Here is a 27,408-nt window from a genome sequence, read left to right as displayed (position 1 = left end):
TGAATAATAATTCATTTATAGTATAAATAAACATAATAAAACATATTTTACGGTGTTATGCGTAACCGCTTTGGTTTTAGACACTAAGTACTTCATTTCCCATGATGCTTTTCGGTCAGGGGAATGGTTCTGTACATCCCCGCCACCGAGGACTTTAACTATGTGTTCAGCTAAAGCGTTTGCCGCCATGCACGGTTTTATCGTCATCGCCATCCTTTTCGGAAGTTGTGCGACTACGTCTAACACTAAAGGTGAGTGTATATAAACTTTTAATTCAGACAGAAACCAAAGTTATGTGGACCAAACAATGGCAACGCTAGCTAGCTCGTACGTTAATTAACACACACTTGTCAAAGCAACAGCAGGTGATTTCCAGTTGTATCTTAGACTAAATTCACCCGAATTTTACACAAAATGGACTAAATAAACACACATTATGTCTTTTAAATATCAGAAGCATAAAAAAGCCTAAATATTTCCTCTCTACTTCAAAGTATCATGAAACTAACGAATTAGCGCCCCCTCCTTGTTGCCCTCGTCGTAATATAAACCCAATGCAAATGCTTTTTGAAACCGACATTTTGGGGGAAATAGACTTATGTATTTGTATGCAGATAGTTTAATAAAGAAAGTGAAATGACACAAACAAGTACAACTCCAAGTTTTTCCTTCTCATTGTATGTGTGTTAATTGTGATAAGATTTTTGTTTCCAGTACCGCAGTCTTCCCATAGTGCCTTCGAAAACTACGCCACGTACATTTGGCACAACCGGCTCTACCTGTACGTGGCTGCCGCGCTCACCTTTGCCCTCTGTTTTTTGCTCAAGATCCTCCTCAAGAAGGTACATTGCCGAGCGTATTCAGAGACGTGTGTCAGCAGTCATAATAAGACAATAACACCTATTTGTTTTGTCTATTAGAAAAGCTTCTCAAAGGATGTCAGCCGCTTGGTCCAGGAAGCCCTCAAGAAAGAAGATCGCTGTGATGAACGTGCTGCAGTTCACGTGTCGGGAGTGAAAATCTTCTTTGGCTCTCAGACTGGAACAGCTCAAGTATGAATATTTTTTTACACTGATCACTAGTCCGTAAAGCTGAAATCTGCATCAAATTTTCAAAGTGGGAAAGTTTAAATATACACTTTGATATTATTAATCAGTTCTGCAACCAAGCCTGTAACTCACCCCCTCCTCTGAACCCGGCAGAGTTTTGCAAAGGAGCTGTCAGCAGATGTGAGGAGCCTGGACCTCGCGACAGAGGTCATCGACATGAAGGAGTACGATCCAGACGATCGGCTGGCTGATGAGGTAAGACCGAGGCTCCTTTGGCGAAGTTCCGAGTGGGCATTCTTTTGATTCTGTTGTTCGTATCACCCAGTGCGGCAGCAAGTGTGTGTGCGTGTTCCTGGTGGCCACTTACACGGACGGGCAGCCCACCGAGAACGCAGAGTGGTTCTGCAAGTGGCTGGAGGAGGCGTCCACAGACTTCCGTTACGGGAAGACGTACTTGAAGGGTCTTCGCTACGCCGTGTTCGGCCTGGGCAACTCCCTTTACGCCACCCACTACAACACAGTAAGTCTGGGCCCATATGGACTCAAAAAATAATGCACCTTTTTCACAAAGTATCTCAAATACATTTAAATTTTTGTGTTGCTTCTCTGTCTAGAATTTGTGAAAACAAATCATGACGTACAACTTCTCTGTCCAGGTAGGCAAAAATGTAGACAAGTGGCTGTGGATGCTGAGTGCCTCTCGCATCCTAACTCGCGGCGAAGGCGACTGCAACGTGGTCAAGAGCGTCCACGGCAACATCCAGGCTGACTTCCAGGCCTGGAAGCTCAAGTTCCTCAAACGCCTGCGGGTTCTCTGCCAGGGCGACGACGACAAATGTTGCGGGAAACGCAAGGAAGGCGCTTCCTGCATCAAGACGGACGCACAGGAAGTGGAAGAGGAGATGAAACCAGATCTAGATAACTATTGTGAGGTAAGAGGTTCAGAAACAACTACAGCCGTTAAACAAGATAGTGGCAGAGCGCTGCTTTTGTCCAAATGACACTCCCCAACTCACTTCAGCATGGCTGTGGCGCCATCTTGTGGCGGATTGTTGCCAAACTAAAAAATGAGTTGAGGAGCTTCATTTGGACAAAAGTAGTGGTTTTCTGTTCGTCCATATAAAATAATTATCAGGTTGTTTCCCAACATGCGCAGGGAATGAAATAAAATTCAAGACCTGAGGAGTAAATATTTGTAACGGGCTTCCGTCCACACATATGTACGCGTACATAATGCTGCCGTGCGTCTCTCTTTAGTCGCCTTGGTTCCAAAATGTCCCACACGCCTCGCACCGTGACATTTCTGTCAGCTCCTCTGTCCGTCCTCCAGACGCACTCTTTGCTCTTCTCACCAATCACTGCATTTTCACACACGCGCACGCGCCGACGCACATGCACACACACGTAAAGCCTGACAGCTCACAGATGACCCGTTGCCATGGCAGCGGACACCTCGGGAGACGACTGTGTCGCCGAGACTTTTTCCCGGCGGCAGCTGACAAGCACGGCCATCATCTTTTTTCCAGCCTTTTAAAGCAATTTTTAGTTTTACACTACTTCCAATCTGTCATTTGACGGCCGGATGATGGCGAGAGGCGTCTTCAACACAGACACGGTTTTCAGGTTATTAAGGGAGATAAAAGTTGCTCATGATACATTTCGTGTCAGTCAAACAGTCACATTTACAATGCAAAGTGTCACATTTACACAAAATCGTTTTTTGTCGCTCATTAGTAGCGAAAAGGAAAGAAGGTGTTCTTATTTCAAGGCAAACGTTTGCGCTCCAACTTTTTCAATGAACCTCATGCTCGTTTTTGGACAAGTATCATCCACAAAAGTGCAAATCTTTCTGATTTGTCATTTCTAATTTCTTACTACATCTCTGAAGTTTTTCTCTCTTTGCGGCACGTCCTCCAGGAGGAGCCCATGGAGTCCAGTAGCGACGAGGACGACTCGTCAAGCTCCCCTTCCGTGTTGGACGTGGAGGATCTGGGCAGCCTGATGAGTAGTGTCAAACAGGTCAGTGAGCGGCCCGTTCTTATTTGCGTGCCTCGAAAGCAGCTTCGCCTCGCGCGGAAACGGCAGATGGCTCGGTAGACTCCACACGCCGGGCCCTGGCGTCAAGACGGGGCTTGCGTAAGAGCGCGGACGCCCACCGCCATGACGGCTGACTCAGGGGACATATCGTGGAAAATGCAAGACGCTATATATGATTTATTTTGAGTATATTTTTCATGTTTTTCTTTTTTTTTTCTTTTTCAAAAAATAGGCAGCGCTCTTGAATCGAGAAGTTGAATGATGGAAAATGAAATTCTACTGATAGTTGATATCCATCTGTCCATTTTTCCACTCCAAGCTACCTTGGAAGGAGCTTGCGTTGCAAACAGTGCCAACCTGAACAATTAGAGAATCAAACCTTCTGATTCATTTCATGAATTTGGAAGCACACCTGGACCCTGTTTTGTGTTTGTATCCAAAGCCAACGCGTGTTATAAATATTGATTTTGGAGCTGGGTCACATCAGCATCCGCAGCTAATTCCAAAAGTGGTTTGTAATACTAATATTCCTTTTTGTATCTTCTACAATATGTATGCAGTCCCAGACTCCCTCAAGCGATGGGCGGGTAGCCAAGCGCTCCAGGAAGGTGGCGAGCAAGAGCCAAGAAGAAAAAGAAGAGCGACGGGAGATGATCACCCCCGCCCTGAGAGAAGCTCTCAGCAAACAAGGTAGCGCCGCTCCGCCGTGCTCCAGCGACTCCCCAATGTTGCAGCGAATGGCTTTTTTTTTTTTTTCCTCTCCACGGGAGCATCTGCCAGGTGTTTGTGCGTCATGATAATGATAATGATGATGAAGCCAGAGCGTCATTACTCGCTAGTAATAAAAATAACAGGTTCTAAAGGGAAGGCGGCCAGATGTTTCCCGCCACTTGTCTCACCTTGTCCTCACAAGGACGACAAAGTTTGTCGACTTGTGCTGTAAGTCTGCCAACTTTTCGTCATTTTGCCCGAAAGTCAATGACAATGTAATCAAGCCCGCCAGAGGGCCGCTTGCCCGCGTGTCGCTTTTTTATTACAGTTGGTAATGCGAGACTCGAGAGCTGAAGTTTCAGAGCCATATTGTGACAAACGCAATGCGAGACAACGTTGCTTTTTACTCAAGGTGTCTTTGGAAGGTTTTAATTTAGCGCCCGAGCCGCCGCTTTGGCTCGCTTGCCCGCGTCTGGCAGCTTTTCAGCTTCTTCTCCCGCTGCTAGCCTTCCACAACAACCGCGCTATAAATAGCAACAAGTCACTCCTGTCCACCCCAAATGTTGACCTGCTGCGTTTTGTTAGGAACGCCGGGACATTGCTTGCTGTCATTGTGCAACACTGCTGGAGAACAAAACACTCTTCGCTATCATGAAAACCTTTAAGAAGTTGCAGTCGACAAGATCCGGCTACAAAGCGTGTGAAAGTCATTCAGCGTGGATGTACCTAATGAGCTGTCCCGTTTGTTGTCGCAGGTTACAAGTTGATTGGAAGTCACTCAGGTGTGAAGCTGTGCCGTTGGACCAAAGTACGAGACTTTTAGAAAGCATTTTGTGTAGCATGATTGACACTAGCTTATTGACACTTTTTTTTTTTAGTCCATGCTGCGAGGCCGAGGCGGCTGCTACAAGCATACCTTCTACGGCATCCAGTCCCACCGCTGCATGGAGACCACGCCCAGCCTGGCGTGTGCCAACAAGTGCGTCTTCTGCTGGAGGTAAGAACGGACGCTCTCCTTTAGTTTCTAAAAAAAAAAAATACAGAACTTGTCCGGCTAACATCTCTCACGCTCGTAATTGAGTGCGTGTCGTCGTAAGCAAGCAAGCAGCACTCGGTAGGCATGAGGCAAAGGTGGATGCTGAGTCACGGCGCCGTTGGCAACAAGCGAGGTGTTTGTCACCCCCCCGCTGAAAGGTCGCTGTCAGTGCACAGTTCCCCCCCCCCCCCTCCCTGTCGCCACATTTTTGCCACAAGTGGTAACGAAGGGCGACAAGACATCAGTTCCCCCCTCCTTGGTGCACCCACCGTGCACCTCCTCCCCCGCTGACAACCTGCAAAATAATGTCAGTTTGCCGACTTCAAAACAAGTGTTAAGTGTTACGGACTTTTTTGGAACATAAAATCATTGAATCGAACATTTGTCTTGGACGAAAATGGATAGTAAAATCTAACAAGACTTCAATTTTATAAAGCTCCTGTACCTTCCAATTTTGCATGTGTACCTAATGATGTGTCCTCTTGAGGAGCAAAAGTTCAGATGAAATCCATTTGGACATTTTTCGTTTGCTTGCGTGTTTGCCTGCCATGACCACAAGGCACCACACCAACCCGGTGGGCACCGAGTGGCGATGGAAAATGGACCCCGCTGAGAAGATCTTGCAGGAAGCGCTGGACAAGCATCAGAACATGATCCGACAATTCCGAGGTCAGTGGTGCAAGATGTTCTTGAAGGAGCCGTCTTAACATTTCTGTCAAATTTCAAGTACAAATGAAAAATTCCTCCTTGAATTCATGGTGACGGGTTTTGTCTCGCCAGGCGTACCCGGCGTGAAGTCGGATCGTTACGAGGAGGGTCTGACGGTGCAGCACTGTGCGCTGTCACTGGTGGGCGAGCCCATCATGTACCCCGAAATCAATCGCTTTGTCCGCCTCCTCCACTCCCAACGCATTTCCAGCTTCCTGGTCACCAATGCTCAGTTCCCCGAGGAAATCAGGTGGCGTAGCCTTTCCCGCTGCCTCGTAGCCAGCTGCCATCATTTGGTGTCGTGTTGTTTGTCAAAGCTTTGCAAAAGTAGCAATACGCGGGTATTTTCGCTGACTTTGCTGATTACTGAGCCATTTTATTGGTTGTTTGTATTGATTCTGCCAAACTAGTTATTTGCTGTAAAAATAATACTTTTGAGTTTCTTGGACTGATTAATTGAATTTGTATAACTTCCTATGAGAAGTATTGCTTTGGTTTTTGTACAATTTGATTCGAGGCAGTTTTTGAGCAAATTAATCGCAACATTCACGATAGATCAAATCAATTTTCCCCGTTGACATCATTCAAAATGCCATGAATGTGTTCCGCGACACTCAACTTGGCCAAATTCCTCCTCCACACTGTCTGTGGGAGTTAATTAGTGGAGGCTCAGTCGTTTGCGGTGCTTTCAGGAGCCTGGAGCCCGTCACTCAGCTGTACGTTAGCGTTGACGCCAGCACCAAAGAGAGCTTGAAGAAGATTGACAGGCCGCTCTTTAAGGACTTCTGGACGCGATTCCTGGATAGCCTCAAGGCCCTGGCTGAGAAGGTAAGACCACTTTACCAGATGACAAACTCGAATCCACCAATGGTTGCGCTTGTTCACTTGAAAAATATATAATAAGAAAAATGGCATCATTATGCAAATTCAGTTAAAAGGTGCCATAAAAAAATTATATATATATTTTAAATCATTGCATATTTATATTTATCAGAATTGGAAAGAAAATTAGCGATGCTTGACATATTCTTTGAAGTCACTAACCTATAATGTGAGTGTGTTTGACAATAAATGTCAAAACACTTTGGCCGCATCGATCCACTCTTATCGATGGCTTTAAAACGTCCAACTTTTGTGTCCGTTCCCTCCGGATGTGAGGCTGTGCCAGCATGCGTCCATTTCTATTTACAACGTATCCGTGTCTCGCGGGACCGCTCGGATAAAAGGTCTGGCTGGCCTTTTCCTTTTCAAGAAAAGAGACAAAAATCCATTAGCGCAGCCGGCGTCCCGCGGCACCCTGGTCCGCCTCTGTCGACGACCTGACGTGTACTCTAAAGAAAGAGTTGTTTATATTTGACCTTTGCGATAGCTACTCATCTGCAATATAGAGTTGGGCTTAACAATTAATAAAATTATTGATTTTTTTTTCATAATTGGTGACCAATCAGTCCACCAATTAAGTAAAAAAAAAATCAGTTTCTGTGACTTTGGGAAAGTGATCACGCAAAATCTCGCTCTATAGCGAAATCTCAGCAATCTAAAAATAAACGCAATCATATGATGGTGAAAATTGATATGATTTCCACAGTCCTACCGGCCCTCAGCGAAAATGAGTTTGACACCCCGGCCGACGTCATCCTGCACCATTCCAACAGCCCTCGTCCAACATTTTCTCCGGCTTTTTTTTTTGTAATCTGCTCAGGGAAAGTTCACAGTGTACAACATATCCCCTCATCCAATTGCTTTTGTTGTAGCATTAAAATGCCGGGGCGACCCCTCCCTCCTTTTCCATTCTATTTCTATTCCCTCTCTCGGCGCGCACCGCAGCGCTGCGGCGGCGGCTTTCGCGCGGAACACTGCGAGTTGTGTTCCCAGAATCAACAATCGAGTCTTGGCCAAGCACCAAAGAGGGAAAGGGGTTTTTGTTTTATTACAAATTACATTTCAGGACGTCCTTCATCGTCGTCCCCTCACTTCCTCGCCTGCCCTTGTCTTAAAAACAATCTGCCATTTTGTCTAATGTACATAAGCGGAGTCATCTTATTGTTGTCATGATTTTTTTGCATAGATATTTTTTTGTGTGTTTTATTTTCGCATGTTTCTGATTCATGTGTGTTTTGTGGGGGAACAGAGGCAGAGGACGGTGTACCGGCTGACACTGGTCAAGGCGTGGAACGTGGAGGAGATGACGGCCTACTCGGGGCTTGTCGCCTTAGGCCAGCCCGACTTTATCGAGGTCAAGGTAGGATACGGTTTTTGTTATTGTTCGAGTGGATTCGTGCGCTTTGCTTGGCACGCGTCCACATGGCGGCCATCTTGAGACATCAGTCAGCCAAGTCTTGTATTTTCTTTTGATAATGCGCCCAAATGCCAAAAGCACCCGCGGCTGGTTCAAGCAAAGTTGCTGGCACGCAATGTGCTGTTTGTGCTGACTTCAAACTTATTTTTTCATGAAGCGTGAAAAACGGAGTATATATTGATTTTTTATTTCTGAGAAACAATTAAATGATCTGTTTTATTCAGGCAAAAAAAACATGTTTTGCTATTTTAGAAATGTGATGATGTTTTTCTATTTATAGATGTTTTTGTAAGATTTTTTTCTAATACTTTTGTTACCAACTGTTTGGCTTGCTCTATAGTTTTTGTAATTTTTTTTAATTTGTTTCGATATTTTCGTGACGCGCCCAGTATTTCAATTATCCAACTAAAAGCATGTGAAACAAAAACATGAGTCAAAACCCAAATCACAACTTGTATAAGAGTAAAAAAAGCCCACTAAAACCGTATCTTGTCAAGTATTAGGATTCGTTTTTAGCGCAGCCAAAAAAACACGAAGGTTTCATTATTTAAGAATGTTTGAGTCCTTTTGCATGCGAGTCTATTTATTTTTGAAGACGCCGATGAATAATTGACTTAGTGAGGGACTGGTGACACGTGTCCTCATCAGCCAGCGTTTGTCCTCTCGTCAGCAGCTCAGGCTGGATTGCTCAAGTGTCACAATTCGGATATGCGGAAAGAGGAAAAAATCCGATGTGCAAATCTGGACGTGGAGAAAAATACGATGATCAGATGAGGTCAGATTTTGGCATTTCTGACTGCAGCTTTTTTGTTATTGTCACCATCGTTGCGTAGCCCCTTGACACCAAGATGCTACTAAATGGCGGCAAATCACTACTTTTGTCCAAACAAAGCCCTACAATACACTTAAAGTTCCTTGACATCATACTGATGGCAACAAATCTCTACTTTTGTCTAAACAAAGCTCCTCTATTCATTTCAACTTAGTTCCTTGACAACAAAATGAAAACAAATTACAAACCGTTGCAAATGATACTATTTCTGTACAAGGTCAAAAATGGCCATAAGCGAACTGAAACATTTGTCCTGCCAAGGGTTGACTCGCTCTTTAAACTTGCAAATGATGGCGATTGGCTTGTTCACAAAGCACACAGAAATTATATTGTTGTGCCATCCCAGAAGGAAAGAGCACGCAAGGCTCTTTGTCGGCATTTATGAGGCAGCCTCGCGGGAGCACGTCCTCTTTTCCTCTCATTCATAATCAAGAGCACACCACGTTCCCCCGGCCTCTTATTTCCCCCAGGGTGAGCCCGGAGTCCGTTTGCAGTAATCAGGCGGCAGAAGGGGCCCCCTAAATGATGATGGAAGGCGGGAGCGAGCGGTGAACCGCTGCCCGCCGCCTCACACGTGTGACAAACTCGAGTAAATAATTGAACAAGATTTTTTTTTTTTCTTGTAAGTCTTGCGTGAGGCATTTTGTTTTTCCGCAGGTGCCGGGGGGTGAGAGGAGCAAAGCTCCTTCCTCGCAGGTGTTTGCTCTGTGGTTGTTTTTTACAACAGTGAAGTGGATGGAATAGCAATGCAACGGCGTTTACACAACTTAGTAGTTTAGTTTACACAACTAAGTATTAGTTGTGTGCCATGGCAACCACTGCCATTTTGAAAGTTTAGTTGGGGCCCCGCTATGCCTCTTCTTTTTGCGTTTTATTCCGCTGCATCTCTTCCAGTAGAGCTCAGTGCTGCCACGCAGGTTTGTGGCACAATACGGTACTACAACACAGCAACTGAGATACATGAGGAACAGACTTTTCTGTTCATACTGTCAGTTTTTAATTGGTGAAGAAAAATGCGGCTGCTGACGCATGGTAATATGCAAAATGTGTGAGGCAAACACTTCAGTGCATATAAAGTACGACAGCGAGTCCAAGGGACACATATGGGCCTAATTAGAAACAAAACTTTCTGACTCGGTGTGACAAGCGTGTTTCTTGCTATGAATTGTGTTTTGAATTCTTGCTTACTTTGCGCTTTGCAACCACATTAAAACTAACAACCTCAACCTGCGTTAGCGCATCCGTCCTCCTCCCAGCGCCTCGCCTGTTGACGTTTTGGTTTGCTCTTCTCGCAGCTTTTTATTTTGGCTCGTCGTGTCCGCTTACCCGGTGTGAACGAGTCAATCAAGATGATGGCGTCAATCTTAGATCATACACTCAGCAGGCATTTCATTAGGAACACCAATCTATCTAACAATGCCCACTGAAGTTGTAAAAGTTCAGATGGAGACTTTAATTACAAATGTATTTTTCATACACATTTCAAAATGTAGTGTCAGCGTACGTTGCTTGGAGACAGTGATCTCTAATCCTTTTTCTTTTCTTCCTCTTCCTTCAAATATTGATTCAAGCGTGCTGTTTACAAGTCCGCCGCCGCCGTCTTCGCCGAAGAGAACGTGGCCGCGCTCCTTCAAAATGATATCCGCTATCGATTAGCACCGCGACCTTCTCATTTGTCAAGTGCTGACTAATGTTTGCAACAATAATGCTACCTGACTTACTCACTGGGGATTTTTGTGCCTCGAGCGGGCTTACCTTAACATCCCTTCATACAAAGCACATTGTTTGGTATTGTTTCATCTCAATTTATCCCCAAAAATATGAGCCCAAAAAAAAAATACAGTTGACATTTAAATCGCAAACATGATTTCTTTTCCAAATAGAAAGCAATTCACCGCACACGAGTGCAGTGTGGTGCATTCCCGGTGTGCCTAATGAAGCGTCCAGTGAGTGTACATAATGTGTTCTTTAATTTATCAGGATGCGTGCGCTTGCAGTGCAGAAAGCAAGCAATAATTGAATTCAGTGTCACATTTTCTTCCTTTTTGTCAGAGGAGATTTAGCGTGAATCATTTTCTTCCCTTTTGGTGTCTCGTGCTCGTTGGAGGGCCGATTGATTGTCTGGCTGCCGCGTCAATAAGTCTCATTGATTAAACAGACGCACCGCTAAATTTGCTCTCAACACAACCCACTCCATATTTTATACCCCTTACGGATTCACAGACTTAAATGGTGTGAAAAAAAAAAATCCAATAGTGGATAGAATATATTTCTAACATTTGCCCCAAAATTTCATCTGTAGCCAGGAAATGTCCATTTGTTTTATCCCCCCCACAAGACCAGCAAAAATGTTTCGGGGAAATAATTGCAGGGTTTAAAAATATCACAAAAATACATCATGAAAAATGTCAATGCTTTTTCACATATGTTAGCATTATGCTAGTGGACTTTTGATTGACGTCTATGGCCTTCAAAGGCAGTGAATGAATTAATCCCCCCCCCCCCGGGTCATGTTCAAGGCTTTGACTTATTAACAAGCAAACAACCTCAATGATGGGAGCACAAGCCAGCAGTCACATGACCTCCCGAAGGATACACGGCTTTTCATATATCGCAGCCATCATCCGCTCCACGGACCCCGCCGGCCGCCGTCTGGGCTTGTATCTACCGGGTGATTTATGGCGCGAGCCTCCAGGTGCAGCCGCCACCATCTATTGCGTTCCGAGTGCACAAACAATCGGCAAAGGGAGGAAATGTCAGCCCTCCAAAAAAATAAAAAATCCAGTCACCTCGACGCACAGATTTCCAATCATTACAGCTCCAGGTTTTGCTGTCTGCAGAAACCCACCAAAACCAGTTCTACAATTTGAAGTCTTCCTGTGTTCTCAGGGTGTGACCTACTGCGGCGAGAGTTCGGCCAGCAGTTTGACCATGGCCAACGTCCCGTGGCACCAGGAAGTGGTCACCTTTGTGCAGCAGCTGGTCGACATGCTGACCGGCTACGAGATCGCCTGCGAACACGAACACTCCAACTGTCTGCTCATTGCCCACAACAAGGTAGACCCTGAATGTGTCCCGACTCGTCTTATTTAGACCCGCTTCCACCAATTAATCCACTTTTACAGTTCTTAAATGGAGCTTTACACATTTTATACGGCCCATCGCCTTTAATAGTTGCGGCTCGTTTTCTTCAACCACATCTCGTCTCGGTTTCTTTGGTGGGGAAACAGTTCAGTTGAGGCGTGGGCTGATGTTTGAATATTGAATGGTGAGTCATTGTCTTGATGTTCGCACACACACACACGCACACTATTAGAATGTTCAAAGTGTCGTTTTTTTTGTTTGTGTGTGTTATTTTTCCTTTGGCCACCACCTGCAGATGTGAACCAGCGGCACTGCATGGGATCTGAGCGCCACTGCACACACACACATTTACACACTCCATCTCGCTTACACTTGCTCTTTTACTCATACACACACACACTCTTACTCACCTACTGTATCTGTCTTTTACAGACACACACACACCTCAATCACTCTTGCATACCGTGACACACACACACACTCTTGCACTCATAGACTTTCGACCCCCCCTCCCCATACACACACACACTCAAACAGTTCCTCTCTCTTTTCATCTTCTCGCTCTCTCCCTCACTCTTCCACACAATGAATATTTGAACCCCCTCATGTTTCCTGTCCTGCGCTGCAGTGGCCATTTGCGCGACAGCCTCAGACTTTGCTTCATTTGCACGTCCTTCTCGCCCACGCCTGTCAGCGTTTCCTAATATACTCGCGCACACTCGCAATCTTTGCACTCGTAGCCCAGATTGCCGTGTTGCGGCCTGATGCTTTTTCTCCAGCAGACACGCTAAGTCCGAGCCGTCACTCTTGTCTTCCGTTCAAAATGGACGCCGCTGATTTGAAACTTTGTCCTCCTACTTGATGTGCCTGCTTATTTGTGGATAACTTGAATGTGAGAAGACAAACATGCCCATGTGGGTTTATAAAGTACCAACAAGCGATCACGATCCGAACGTCGGTCCGTTAACCGCACAGACGTGCAGGAGTGACGCATTGACCTGTCGTGTGCTCTCGCGTCATTTGCTCGTCAATGTTCTGCCCTACAAATGCATAGAACCTTCACTCCACTCGGTGTGTGTGAATGAATGAGGCCCAATGAGACGGCACTACCACAGCTGTATATACGTGTTCGTGACATGTGGAGCGCAAAGCACAAAGGTTCTTCATGAGGTACACCTGGACCATACAAGAGTTGGAAAGCTCTCAGGACAAATGCATCGTTAGATTTGTTAGTGCAACATTTTTAGTGGTTAGAAATGAGTGTAAAGCCCGTGATGGGATGTACGGAATTTTTGTCCCGTTAGCTTTAAGCACCCTTCGCGCCTCGGCGGACATTTATTGAATCCGGCTTATTGAATCTACCACCCGCGCACAGCGGGAAAGACGAGAGGTCACTTGCTTATCTGCTTTGCTTGGAGTGGCGAGACGCACACACACACACACACACACACACACACACACACACACACACACACACACACACACACACACATCCTTGTTAACCTCCCTCTGCAGGACCCAAAGTACTTTACTGAGTAGTGGGGTCCACCCTTTCTAGTGGTCCAAGAACTATGAAAAAAATCAGGCAAGTCCCAAAAAAAATCTTGATATTAAAAATCACTTTCAATGAACACAATTCGAAACTTTTTTTTTCATGTCAGTTTTTCAGTCACATGAGGGGCCTGTTTCTAACATTCCGGCTTTGCGGGGTCCACATTTACACACATAAGATTTTTAGTCAGTTATGGGGCTCGCTTTTAATATTTCAACCTTAAGAGGTCCACCTATACACACATTATTTTTTTAGCCAGTTATAGAGCTTGCTGTTAAGATTTAAGACTTGTTAGGTCTGCCTTTATAAAGAGGATCTATCAAGTTCAACCCCAACCCTAATCTAACCCAAACATGCATTTGTGTGGACTTGATCATTTCAGAAAACCTAAAAATTTTGTTAGTGTGAATACTTTCATCTGGCTAAATATACTAGATATACATTGAAATGTGCATTCTAAAATACATTCTAAAGTCTTTATTCAGATTCTGGTCCATTTTCCTTGGTCACAGTCTTAATATTCTTCAATTTGTTCAGTCATATTGGTACATTTTAAAATAATATTTAAATTCTGCATTTTAGCTAACTATAAAGTACACAGGATTTACAAGTAATAATTGTCTTGAGTCAAAATTTTAAATGGACACATTACAAATGTAGCCAATGAATAAAGGAACTTATTTAATCTAACATTTATGAACAGGAGAAGTGGAGCATAAAAAAAAATCACAAACAAATAGTGAACAAATGGTGAAACAGAACCAGCCATGTGTTTCTATCTCTGTTAAGGGAAGCTGTTTCACTCATATTTTCTCCTCATGGTGGTTATTCTCTTTTTGACAAAGTACTTAACAGCTCAGTGCTTGTGGTTCTGCAGCAATGCATTTCTCGCAGTCAAGCTTACCAGGAACCTGATTTGTCAATATATACTTCCTTGAATGTTTATTTACTGCAGCACATTCCTCTGGGGTCCAGCTTCTTTTCACAACTTTTCCGTTACCTAAGGGCATAAGAAGAGCACTTTTTAGTTTACAATTTAATTAGAACAAAATTGCATAAAGAATACATTCACTTTATGTACAATTATCCGACAATATAATTTAAATGAGATATTTTATAACGTCAACTATCTTTGTCAACAGTGATGAGCCTACAATAGACATAAGTAAATCAGTTAATATCTGAGATATTACTCCGGTCATTTAAGTTGCTAGGTGGTCTTCAGTGTCAGCTGTTTTGATATTAACAAAATTAAAAATAGATGCACAAAAGGGTAACATTAGAATGGCCCCAGTTTTGGTGGTGGGGGAAAGAGGTCTCTCATTTTCTTGACTACTTTTAAGCAGTTTTGCATTTGATCAGAATGTCACTGCTGGTAGATGAAGCAATTCCTGGACCCTACAGAGGTTGCACAGGCAGTCAAACTCCACCATGGCAGCACATTGGGATGCACCATTTCTCTGACAAAACCATTAAGAACAGATACAAGTTGTTGCAAAATCAGGGAAAATAAAAATCTGTGAAAAACTTTTTTCAGACAGTGTTTTACATGTATGGGGAATTTGCTTTGATAACGTGCTACACATAGACAAACAAAGATGATAAAAGTAAATTTGGAAATATATAGTGTGTAAAAAATTAAATGTGTCATGTATACATTACCCCTATTTAAAAATAGATGTAAACAAACATCTCACATATAATCAAGGTTAGCAATGACCTGTAGCTCACATGAGAAAGGATGGGTCAATTTTCATTTTATAACAAAATTCAAAAGTTTAGACCTTACATGTCTAAGAAAAAAAGTCAAGTGGTGTTTAATATATCTTGCTTGGGTCATCTAAATCTTAGTAAGAAGCATATGTGAGGATAATTAGATACTGATACAGTAGTAACAATTGGGCAATTTAAAAGCAACTGTGATTAAGTTATATATTGAAAAGGATTACTCTCAACTCACCTCTCTTTTTGGCAGACTTTTCATTACTTGGGCCACGAGATGCGGAGGTACAAGAGGTCACTTCTATGACTTCTGGGATCAGCCCATCTGAAATGATGATTTTAAAGTACAGAAAAAATACATACAGTATAGCAATATTCTAAAACAAAAATTAACTGCACCTGTATAAGAATGCTTGGTCAAATTTAATATACTCTTGTTTTGAGCAGATTGATTTGCAGAGGTACAGAGCAGTCCTTTTGGGAATCATTGTCAGTATCATCACTGTCTGAGTAGTCCACTTTGAGAAACTCCTTTGATAATTGATAGCTCTATGGAGGGAATTAAAAGAAATGTGTTGTTAGTTTCTGCAAGCTACTCTTATATGCTGTATTAATATAAAGACTAGAATTTCTTTGCTCAAAATAATTAAAATTTCTGTCCAATATCTTAACTGGTAGATGACCGGTGCTGTACACATCCTCTGAAATATGCCAAAACCTTATATCACATTCAATGCACAGGAAATTTTACATATAAAACATGGAAAAGGCTCCAAAATTTACAACAAAGAAGCCACAAGAAACCATATTTCAGAAATCTGTTATGTGTGTGTGAATGATTGGCTTTGTTGGAATAACCATGACAACCTTAAATCCATACGGAGGGCCGCATAAGTAGCCATATTTAAGAAATCTATTATGTGTGTATTTGAATGATTGGCTTGGTTGGACCCCCATGGACGCATGTTTCAACAATCCATCTATAAGTGTGTGTGCCACTGGTTCGTTTGGGCCCTATGAGGAGAACCACTAAAACCGTGTGATCCAATGGTTGGCTGAATGCTGTTTAAGGTACCTTCTGACTAAAGAACAGCTTTCCAACTAAAAGCTGTAAACTAAGAGAACAAGAAAAGGTCTACAAAGTTTAGTTCTTACAACAAAGTCTAACTGAATGGTACCTGTTGGCTGGCATCTTGTTTGATGTTATCATCAGGGTCAGAGTCCTGCCAAGTTCTGGCTGGTTCAGGCAGCACACCATCAACAGGAGCCTGAGAGCCTGTCACCTGGAATTAAAACCACAAATAACTTACCAACATCATACAGACACCACAAATGACAGACTCAAGACCTGTAGAGTTAAATCATGTGAAGTTAGTCCCCAAAACCAAACAAGCTTTTCTAACTAAAGTGTTCCAGTCAGTACTGGATGTCTAATCAGGTCCTATGACAGCATCTTTATGGATGTAGTGGAGCATCATTAAGCATGACACTTCAGCCATTTAGCTGTTGAGGATGTGTGGAACTATAGCTGTAATATAATCAGCCTCCAAAATGTCCATAACCAAAATATGATCTAAAAACATGAGACAACCTTCGATCCATACGGAGGGCCCCACAAGTAGCCATCAGAAATCTGTTATTATGTGTGTGTGAATGATTGGCTTGGTTGGAATAACCAAGACAACTTTAGATCCATACGGAGGGCCCCACAAGTAGCCATCAGAAATCTGTTATGTGTGTGTGAATGATTGGCTTGGTTGGACACCCATGGGCGCATGTTTCAACAATCCATCTATGGGTGTGTGTGCCACTGGTTCGTTTGGGCTCTATGAGGAGAACCACTAAAACCGTGTGATCCAATGGTTGGCTGAATGCTGTTTAAGGTACCTTCTGACTAAAGAACAGCTTTCCAACTAAAAGAACAAGAAAAGGTCTACGAAGTTTATTTCTTACAACAAAGTCTAACTGAATGTTACCTGTTGGCTGGCATCTTGTTTGATGTTATCATTAGGGTCAGAGTCCTGCCAAGTTCTGGCTGGTTCAGGCAGCGCACCTTCAACAGGAGCCTGAGAGCCTGTCACCTGGAATTAAAACCACAAATAACTTACCAACATCATACAGACACCACAAATGACAGACTGAAGACCTGTAGAGTTAAATCATGTGAAGTTAGTCCCCAAAACCAAACAAGCTTTTCTAACTAAAGTGTTCCAGTCAGTTCTGGATGTCTAATAAGGTCCTATAACAGCATCTTTATGGATGTAGTGGAGCATCCTTCAGCATGACACTTTAGCTGTTTAGCTGTTGAGGATGTGTGGAACTATAGCTGTAATATAATCAGCCTCCATAATGTCCATAACCAAAATATGATCTAAAAACATGAGACAACCTTCGATCCATACGGAGGGCCCCACAAGTAGCCATCAGAAATCTGTTATGTGTGTGTGAATGATTGGCTTGGTTGGAATAACCAAGACAACTTTAGATCCATACAGAGGGCCCCACAAGTAGCCATCAGAAATCTGTTATGTGTGTGTGAATGATTGGCTTGGTTGGACACCCATGGGCGCATGTTTCAACAATCCATCTATGGGTGTGTGTGCCACTGGTTCGTTTGGGCTCTATGAGGAGAACCACTAAAACCGTGTGATCCAATGGTTGCCTGAATGCTGTTTAAGGTACCTTCTGACTAAAGAACAGCTTTCCAACTAAAAGAACAAGAAAAGGTCTATGAAGTTTATTTCTTACAACAAAGTCTAACTGAATGTTACCTGTTGGCTGGCATCTTGTTTGATGTTATCATTAGGGTCAGAGTCCTGCCAAGTTCTGGCTGGTTCAGGCAGCGCACCGTCAACAGGAGCCTGAGAGCCTGTCACCTGGAATTAAAACCACAAATAACTTACCAACATCATACAGACACCACAAATGACAGACTGAAGACCTGTAGAGTTAAATCATGTGAAGTTAGTCCCCAAAACCAAACAAGCTTTTCTAACTAAAGTGTTCCAGTCAGTTCTGGATGTCTAATAAGGTCCTATAACAGCATCTTTATGGATGTAGTGGAGCATCCTTCAGCATGACACTTTAGCTGTTTAGCTGTTGCGGATGTGTGGAACTATAGCTGTAATATAATCAGCCTCCATAATGTCCATAACCAAAATATGATCTAAAAACATGAGACAACCTTCGATCCATACGGAGGGCCCCACAAGTAGCCATCAGAAATCTGTTATTATGTGTGTGTGAATGATTGGCTTGGTTGGAATAACCAAGACAACTTTAGATCCATACGGAGGGCCCCACAAGTAGCCATCAGAAATCTGTTATGTGTGTGTGAATGATTGGCTTGGTTGGACACCCATGGGCGCATGTTTCAACAATCCATCTATGGGTGTGTGTGCCACTGGTTCGTTTGGGCTCTATGAGGAGAACCACTAAAACCGTGTGATCCAATGGTTGGCTGAATGCTGTTTAAGGTACCTTCTGACTAAAGAACAGCTTTCCAACTAAAAGAACAAGAAAAGGTCTACGAAGTTTATTTCTTACAACAAAGTCTAACTGAATGTTACCTGTTGGCTGGCATCTTGTTTGATGTTATCATTAGGGTCAGAGTCCTGCCAAGTTCTGGCTGGTTCAGGCAGCGCACCGTCAACAGGAGCCTGAGAGCCTGTCACCTGGAATTAAAACCACAAATAACTTACCAACATCATACAGACACCACAAATGACAGACTCAAGACCTGTAGAGTTAAATCATGTGAAGTTAGTCCCCCAAACCAAACAAGCTTTTCTAACTAAAGTGTTCCAGTCAGTTCTGGATGTCTAATCAGGTCCTATAACAGCATCTTTATGGATGTAGTGGAGCATCCTTCAGCATGACACTTTAGCCGTTTAGCTGTTGAGGATGTGTGGAACTATAGCTGTAATATAATCAGCCTCTATAATGTCCATAACCAAAACATGATCTAAAAACATGAGACAACCTTCGATCCATACGGAGGGCCCCACAAGTAGCCATCAGAAATCTGTTATTATGTGTGTGTGAATGATTGGCTTGGTTGGAATAACCAAGACAACTTTAGATCCATACGGAGGGCCTCACAAGTAGCCATCAGAAATCTGTTATGTGTGTGTGAATGATTGGCTTGGTTGGACACCCATGGGCGCATGTTTCAACAAGCCATCTATAGGTGTGTGTGCCACTGGTTCGTTTGGGCTCTATGAGGAGAACCACTAAAACCGTGTGATCCAATGGTTGGCTGAATGCTGTTTAAGGTACCTTCTGACTAAAGAACAGCTTTCCAACTAAAAGCTGTAAACTAAGAGAACAAGAAAAGGTCTACAAAGTTTAGTTCTTACAACAAAGTCTAACTGAATGTTACCTGTTGGCTGGCATCTTGTTTGATGTTATCATCAGGGTCAGAGTCCTGCCAAGTTCTGCCTGGTTCAGGCAGCGCACCGTCAACAGGAGCCTGAGAGCCTGTCACCTGGAATTAAAACCACAAATAACTTACCAACATCATACAGACACCACAAATGACAGACTCAAGACCTGTAGAGTTAAATCATGTGAAGTTAGTCCCCAAAACCAAACAAGCTTTTCTAACTAAAGTGTTCCAGTCAGTTCTGGATGTCTAATCAGGTCCTATAACAGCATCTTTATGGATGTAGTGGAGCATCATTAAGCATGACACTTCAGCCTTTTAGCTGTTGAGGATGTGTGGAACTATAGCTGTAATATAATCAGCCTCCATAATGTCCATAACCAAAATATGATCTAAAAACATGAGACAACCTTCGATCCATACGGAGGGCCCCACAAGTAGCCATCAGAAATCTGTTATTATGTGTGTGTGAATGATTGGCTTGGTTGGAATAACCAAGACAACTTTAGATCCATACGGAGGGCCTCACAAGTAGCCATCAGAAATCTGTTATGTGTGTGTGAATGATTGGCTTGGTTGGACACCCATGGGCGCATGTTTCAACAAGCCATCTATAGGTGTGTGTGCCACTGGTTCGTTTGGGCTCTATGAGGAGAACCACTAAAACCGTGTGATCCAATGGTTGGCTGAATGCTGTTTAAGGTACCTTCTGACTAAAGAACAGCTTTCCAACTAAAAGCTGTAAACTAAGAGAACAAGAAAAGGTCTACAAAGTTTAGTTCTTACAACAAAGTCTAACTGAATGTTACCTGTTGGCTGGCATCTTGTTTGATGTTATCATCAGGGTCAAAGTCCTGCCAAGTTCTGGCTGGTTCAGGCAGCGCACCGTCAACAGGAGCCTGAGAGCCTGTCACCTGGAATTAAAACCACAAATAACTTACCAACATCATACAGACACCACAAATGACAGACTCAAGACCTGTAGAGTGAAATCATGTGAAGTTAGTCCCCAAAACCAAACAAGCTTTTCTAACTAAAGTGTTCCAGTCAGTTCTGGATGTCTAATCAGGTCCTATAACAGCATCTTTATGGATGTAGTGGAGCATCCTTCAGCATGACACTTTAGCCGTTTAGCTGTTGAGGATGTGTGGAACTATAGCTGTAATATAATCAGCCTCTATAATGTCCATAACCAAAACATGATCTAAAAACATGAGACAACCTTCGATCCATACGGAGGGCCCCACAAGTAGCCATCAGAAATCTGTTATTATGTGTGTGTGAATGATTGGCTTGGTTGGAATAACCAAGACAACTTTAGATCCATACGGAGGGCCTCACAAGTAGCCATCAGAAATCTGTTATGTGTGTGTGAATGATTGGCTTGGTTGGACACCCATGGGCGCATGTTTCAACAAGCCATCTATAGGTGTGTGTGCCACTGGTTCGTTTGGGCTCTATGAGGAGAACCACTAAAACCGTGTGATCCAATGGTTGGCTGAATGCTGTTTAAGGTACCTTCTGACTAAAGAACAGCTTTCCAACTAAAAGCTGTAAACTAAGAGAACAAGAAAAGGTCTACAAAGTTTAGTTCTTACAACAAAGTCTAACTGAATGTTACCTGTTGGCTGGCATCTTGTTTGATGTTATCATCAGGGTCAAAGTCCTGCCAAGTTCTGGCTGGTTCAGGCAGCGCACCGTCAACAGGAGCCTGAGAGCCTGTCACCTGGAATTAAAACCACAAATAACTTCCCAACATCATACAGACACCACAAATGACAGACTCAAGACCTGTAGAGTGAAATCATGTGAAGTTAGTCCCCAAAACCAAACAAGCTTTTCTAACTAAAGTGTTCCAGTCAGTTCTGGATGTCTAATCAGGTCCTATAACAGCATCTTTATGGATGTAGTGGAGCATCCTTCAGCATGACACTTTAGCCGTTTAGCTGTTGAGGATGTGTGGAACTATAGCTGTAATATAATCAGCCTCTATAATGTCCATAACCAAAACATGATCTAAAAACATGAGACAACCTTCGATCCATACGGAGGGCCCCACAAGTAGCCATCAGAAATCTGTTATTATGTGTGTGTGAATGATTGGCTTGGTTGGAATAACCAAGACAACTTTAGATCCATACGGAGGGCCTCACAAGTAGCCATCAGAAATCTGTTATGTGTGTGTGAATGATTGGCTTGGTTGGACACCCATGGGCGCATGTTTCAACAAGCCATCTATAGGTGTGTGTGCCACTGGTTCGTTTGGGCTCTATGAGGAGAACCACTAAAACCGTGTGATCCAATGGTTGGCTGAATGCTGTTTAAGGTACCTTCTGACTAAAGAACAGCTTTCCAACTAAAAGCTGTAAACTAAGAGAACAAGAAAAGGTCTACAAAGTTTAGTTCTTACAACAAAGTCTAACTGAATGTTACCTGTTGGCTGGCATCTTGTTTGATGTTATCATCAGGGTCAGAGTCCTGCCAAGTTCTGCCTGGTTCAGGCAGCGCACCGTCAACAGGAGCCTGAGAGCCTGTCACCTGGAATTAAAACCACAAATAACTTACCAACATCATACAGACACCACAAATGACAGACTCAAGACCTGTAGAGTTAAATCATGTGAAGTTAGTCCCCAAAACCAAACAAGCTTTTCTAACTAAAGTGTTCCAGTCAGTTCTGGATGTCTAATCAGGTCCTATAACAGCATCTTTATGGATGTAGTGGAGCATCATTAAGCATGACACTTCAGCCTTTTAGCTGTTGAGGATGTGTGGAACTATAGCTGTAATATAATCAGCCTCCATAATGTCCATAACCAAAATATGATCTAAAAACATGAGACAACCTTCGATCCATACGGAGGGCCCCACAAGTAGCCATCAGAAATCTGTTATTATGTGTGTGTGAATGATTGGCTTGGTTGGAATAACCAAGACAACTTTAGATCCATACGGAGGGCCTCACAAGTAGCCATCAGAAATCTGTTATGTGTGTGTGAATGATTGGCTTGGTTGGACACCCATGGGCGCATGTTTCAACAAGCCATCTATAGGTGTGTGTGCCACTGGTTCGTTTGGGCTCTATGAGGAGAACCACTAAAACCGTGTGATCCAATGGTTGGCTGAATGCTGTTTAAGGTACCTTCTGACTAAAGAACAGCTTTCCAACTAAAAGCTGTAAACTAAGAGAACAAGAAAAGGTCTACAAAGTTTAGTTCTTACAACAAAGTCTAACTGAATGTTACCTGTTGGCTGGCATCTTGTTTGATGTTATCATCAGGGTCAAAGTCCTGCCAAGTTCTGGCTGGTTCAGGCAGCGCACCGTCAACAGGAGCCTGAGAGCCTGTCACCTGGAATTAAAACCACAAATAACTTACCAACATCATACAGACACCACAAATGACAGACTCAAGACCTGTAGAGTGAAATCATGTGAAGTTAGTCCCCAAAACCAAACAAGCTTTTCTAACTAAAGTGTTCCAGTCAGTTCTGGATGTCTAATCAGGTCCTATAACAGCATCTTTATGGATGTAGTGGAGCATCATTAAGCATGACACTTCAGCCTTTTAGCTGTTGAGGATGTGTGGAACTATAGCTGTAATATAATCAGCCTCCATAATGTCCATAACCAAAATATGATCTAAAAACATGAGACAACCTTCGATCCATACGGAGGGCCCCACAAGTAGCCATCAGAAATCTGTTATTATGTGTGTGTGAATGATTGGCTTGGTTGGAATAACCAAGACAACTTTAGATCCATACGGAGGGCCTCACAAGTAGCCATCAGAAATCTGTTATGTGTGTGTGAATGATTGGCTTGGTTGGACACCCATGGGTGCATGTTTCAACAATCCATCTATCGGTGTGTGTGCCACTGGTTCGTTTGGGCTCCATGAGTAGAACCACAAAAACCATGCGATCCAACGGTTGGCTGAATGCTGTTTAAGGTACAACAAAGTCTAAATGAATGTTACCTGTAGGCTGGTATCCTGTTTGATGCTATCATCAGGGTAAGAGTCCTGCAAAGTTCTGGCTGGTTCAAGCAGCGCATCATCAACAGAAGCCTGAGAGTAATTCAAGTAAAAGAGATTGATGCATCAATACTAGGAAAGAAAAACAAGAAATCAAACATTTTGTATCATATAACTAGTCTTTTAGTAAAATAAAAGTTAGCTTACAGAAATAAAAACTTGCAACATTTCAAAAGAAAAGTTGAGATGGAAATGTCTTTTTGAACGTCAAAGCACTAAATAAAAAAATTGTTAATTCCACAATCCTGATGTGTTATTGAAATATTGCTTCTGAGTGACTCACTAATATAGGGTATTTTATTCCAGTCTCTTTCTAGAATTCATAATTCTTGTATAGAAAATATTTGGATATACATACCACCAGTCATGATTCTGCCATTCAAAGTCAAAGAAAAATGTACTCTCCTTTTCAGAGTACTTGGTTGTTTGGCATTTTTCTGCCGACAGAAGTTGACCCCTGTATTCTAAGATGAAATCTCCTTGTTCAAAGGGCTGGGTAGCACACACGCCTCTTCCTGCAAGGACATTTTATATAAAACCATTGGTTATGAGAAAATATTTCTTTAAGATACACCTTTAACCAAATAATTGTGGTGTTATCTTACAATTTTAATACTAAGTTCTCGCTTAGAAACAGAAATACAACAACCAATCTGAATTTGATTGTTGTTTGTGTCATTTTATAAAATAAATAAACATATATACTTAATGGATAAATGGTCTAAAAATGAGTTTATTACCTTTTTGATCATCAATAAATCTTTCCACTAGTCCAGGTTTGTCCTTTGAGGATTGAATGTAAAAGGTTGCTTCATCAGCAGGCTTTTTTCTTGCTTTCCTTTTGGACATTTCTGTCTCTAAAAAATAATTCAAAACATGGCAGAGAGTACTTTAACAGGCACTCTATATTAATTTTAAAAGATTTGTAATCATCCACTGTATAAAGACTGAAGGAATAAGCCTGGCCTGAGAACTAACAGAACAAGAGTGATTAAAGAAAGAATATTTTTCTATAATCTTTTTCAGAAAATACTGATATATTAATGAAAATGTTTGTCGGTTTGAAGCTGAGCTTTGTTTCTTCTAACTAGTCACAGTTCCAACCAGATCCAAAAAAGGACTGAAACAGCCCTTTACCTAAGTGCAGGGGTGTCCAAGTCCAGTCCTCGAGGGCCGCATTCCTCCATGTTTTCCAAGTTTCCCTCGTTAAACACACCTGATTCAATGATCAGGCTCCTGCACAGGTGTGTTTAACGAGGGGAAACTCGGAAAACATGGAGGAATGCGGCCCTCGAGGACTGGACTTGGACACCCCTGCCTAAGTGGGTAGGTGTGTAGAATGCACACAGACTGAGAACTAGATGTACAGACACTAAATAGTGCAAAAGCACCATTTACCCCATTATTATTCAATTGGGGTACTCCACCCCACCAACAAGACCTCCCTAGACCCCCCCAAAGATCACAGCATGTAGTAATTCTACATGTTCACAGCTAATTTTATTATCTCAATAACAACAGGTAATGTCATGAGCTATTTCTGTCTCTACGTGGTCACTCTTCTACTTTCAGCTCTTCCTTGAGTCAATGTGTGTTGTGAACTGAATTCTTACAAACCCAAAAGCTGGACAAAAATATGCACGACATAACGCTGACATCCTGCTGAGTCACGTGTAGGCATGTCAAGACATGTCTGTCAGCAGGCAAGAGTGCACAGGAAAACATATTACAAAAACCAGCAAAGTAGGCACATGTATCATTACTTTTATAATGCAGTAACTAGATAGTAACTCAAATACCTTAAATGAGAATAACTTGTAACTATAACTACCTATTTTTAAAAAACTAACATGGCCAACACAGCACAGCAGCAGTGCTGCATCCAAAGAAAAGTTATTTCAATAGTTTTACCAGTATAACTCATACTTTACAGGAGCTACCAACTCGTTTTTATTATGTTTCTGTTTGAAAAGTGAACGTAGCATCCTGATTAGCGCTAGCTAATTAGCTAATTTCCGGATAGTTTTATTTGCGTCAGAATGCTTGTGTTATCTAAAGAAAGCATTCTTACATGATAGAAAACCACCGAGACATACAGAAGACATGCAGATATATCATAACACTGAGCTTTACCACGTGTTTAACGAGTTTTGAAGAGGTTTCGGCAATTACGGCCAGAGTCCGGTTCTGGGGTTAGCAACTATGAAACATTAGCACATCGAAATCACCCTGAATATAACACTGAGCAATTATACATGCTGTCGTTCTCTTTTACACCATTGTTTTTAAAACAACTGTAAGCTAAGATGAATGACAAGTTAAAAAGCCAGACTTTCTGAGGGGAAAACGTTACGCCATCCGAGTGGCAATATACCGAATCCGAAGCCATAATCATTGCATATAAACCCCTCGGGGTCTGGACAAAAAGCATTTCTACATCAGTTTCATGTACTTAGTATTTACATGCAGTTGATTTACTCACCGTGTATGTTGTGTTTCGATAGGAGCAGCGTGTCTTCGTCGCGGAGCAGTCTCAGCCTTGCGCCGTCAAACGTAGCGAAGTGCCGTTAAGCCGGCGGTTTTAGCCGCATGAAGCTAACACATGCAATACCTGCTGATTAAACTAATATGTAAACTGATGGTAAAGAATAAATTACTATTTATTTATACCTTTATTTTTATGTTTAGAACATGAAAAATGCACGAGACAGTTTTTAAAATAAGCCTAATAGAATGAGCGTATTTTTATAAAGCAAACAAGTGTCATGAATATTAAATAACATGTAGATAAATTGCAATTGTAATGCAGGAATTTTATGTTTACACTATTATTTTAGCTGCTATGGTTACTAAAATAATAATTACCTGGTTTAAATCTACAGGAAATAGCATTTTATTTTCTTAATCAACACTCGGATCACGAGGTGCCCTGATTGGTTGAATCATACACACTTCCGGTAGTGTGTATACTTGCAATACCACTTGCCATGGTCGGGGGGACGCTACTGAGCACACACACTTCACACACACATTTCTCAACATTGCGACCATGTGGGGTAAGTGAAAAAAATTCGTGAGGCATGTTGTTAGAGCATTTCAAGCTGTTTTAGAGTGGTTTCCCGAGTGGGGTCCAGGATTTTGGACCCCACAACGACACAGGGCCCCACTTTGTTGGTGGGCTCCCTGTCTTCGGACCCCCCATACTAATAAAAACAAGTGCACACACACACACACACACACACACACACACACATTGCATCAACCTCCTGTGGGCCCTTTAACAAGATGGATGGCGGCTTGGCTGCGAGAGTCATGATTGATAAGAAAGGAAGATGCCCAGAGAGGAGGAGGGAATTTTCACATCTTAACAACATATAGCACAACCTTGAAAGTTTGCTGACATTTATTCTGAAAGAAAAATGACCACAGAAGATAGCATCTGGACAGGAAGTCAGTAGAGAAAAGACCACGGTGGGGTTTGCTAGCTAGCTAGCACGTCTAATCATCCATGTGCTTTGTCACTCTCTTTTCAGTTCAAGGTGGACGGCAAGTGGCACACTTGGATCGATTACGATCGTTTCCAGGACTTGGCCAAGGCTCACCAGGAGAGCGGCGGCCTCGAGACTTTCTCTTCGTCCGACTACGTGGCCCGGACTCCCGACTGGGCGCTCTTCGGGGCGAGCCAGCAGGGCTTCGACCCGGCCGAAACCCGTTTCCAGAGACGCAACAAAGGCAAAGATGTCTCTGGATGCTGATTGCACTGCATAGATGAGGACTTTTAATTGGCTTTTACTTTCAAGACATTCCCTTTCCTCATTATTGGGCTGCTTGCTCTCCCTCCCTCCCTCCCTCTCGCTTTCTTTTTTTTTCTTTACATTTTTCTAATGAACTGACAGAATTAAATCTGGTGAGCGTTTGATGCTGGTTGATTAAATTAAATTGATCTTCTCTGCAGCTTCA

General features: G+C 42.7%; 1 protein-coding gene and 3 long non-coding RNA genes across 4 annotated transcripts; 2 read left to right on the top strand and 2 right to left on the bottom strand.

Annotated features, from left to right (window-relative positions):
• Nucleotides 1–111: 111 nt before the first annotated feature.
• On the top strand, nt 112–27,408 carry tyw1 (tRNA-yW synthesizing protein 1 homolog (S. cerevisiae)). Its single transcript, XM_088380258.1, has 16 exons — nt 112–251; nt 715–842; nt 921–1,052; nt 1,203–1,304; nt 1,375–1,569; nt 1,706–1,981; nt 2,967–3,068; nt 3,647–3,776; nt 4,553–4,605; nt 4,676–4,794; nt 5,393–5,502; nt 5,614–5,791; nt 6,234–6,369; nt 7,673–7,783; nt 11,562–11,729; nt 26,982–27,408. Exons 1-16 carry the CDS (start codon nt 161–163, stop codon nt 27,201–27,203), a joined length of 2,253 nt encoding a protein of 750 aa, XP_088236384.1. The 5' UTR covers nt 112–160; the 3' UTR covers nt 27,204–27,408.
• Nucleotides 11,737–13,402, top strand: LOC148395581 (uncharacterized). The gene is made up of 2 exons (XR_015859353.1): nt 11,737–11,940; nt 12,052–13,402. It is a non-coding gene; the product is annotated as an uncharacterized LOC148395581 (long non-coding RNA).
• On the bottom strand, nt 13,771–16,316 carry LOC148395580 (uncharacterized). The gene is made up of 4 exons (XR_015859348.1): nt 16,209–16,316; nt 15,430–15,579; nt 15,269–15,355; nt 13,771–14,308 (listed from the first exon to the last, which is right to left on the bottom strand). It is a non-coding gene; the product is annotated as an uncharacterized LOC148395580 (long non-coding RNA).
• On the bottom strand, nt 22,675–26,704 carry LOC148395579 (uncharacterized). The gene is made up of 5 exons (XR_015859349.1): nt 25,931–26,704; nt 24,189–24,305; nt 23,807–23,963; nt 23,392–23,481; nt 22,675–22,764 (listed from the first exon to the last, which is right to left on the bottom strand). It is a non-coding gene; the product is annotated as an uncharacterized LOC148395579 (long non-coding RNA).

Source organism: Syngnathus floridae, chromosome 7, assembly GCF_059516105.1.
Source record: "Syngnathus floridae isolate MCC-2025c chromosome 7, RoL_Sflo_1.0, whole genome shotgun sequence".
Taxonomy (NCBI): domain Eukaryota; kingdom Metazoa; phylum Chordata; class Actinopteri; order Syngnathiformes; family Syngnathidae; genus Syngnathus; species Syngnathus floridae.
This window is presented reverse-complemented; position numbering and strand designations above follow the sequence as displayed.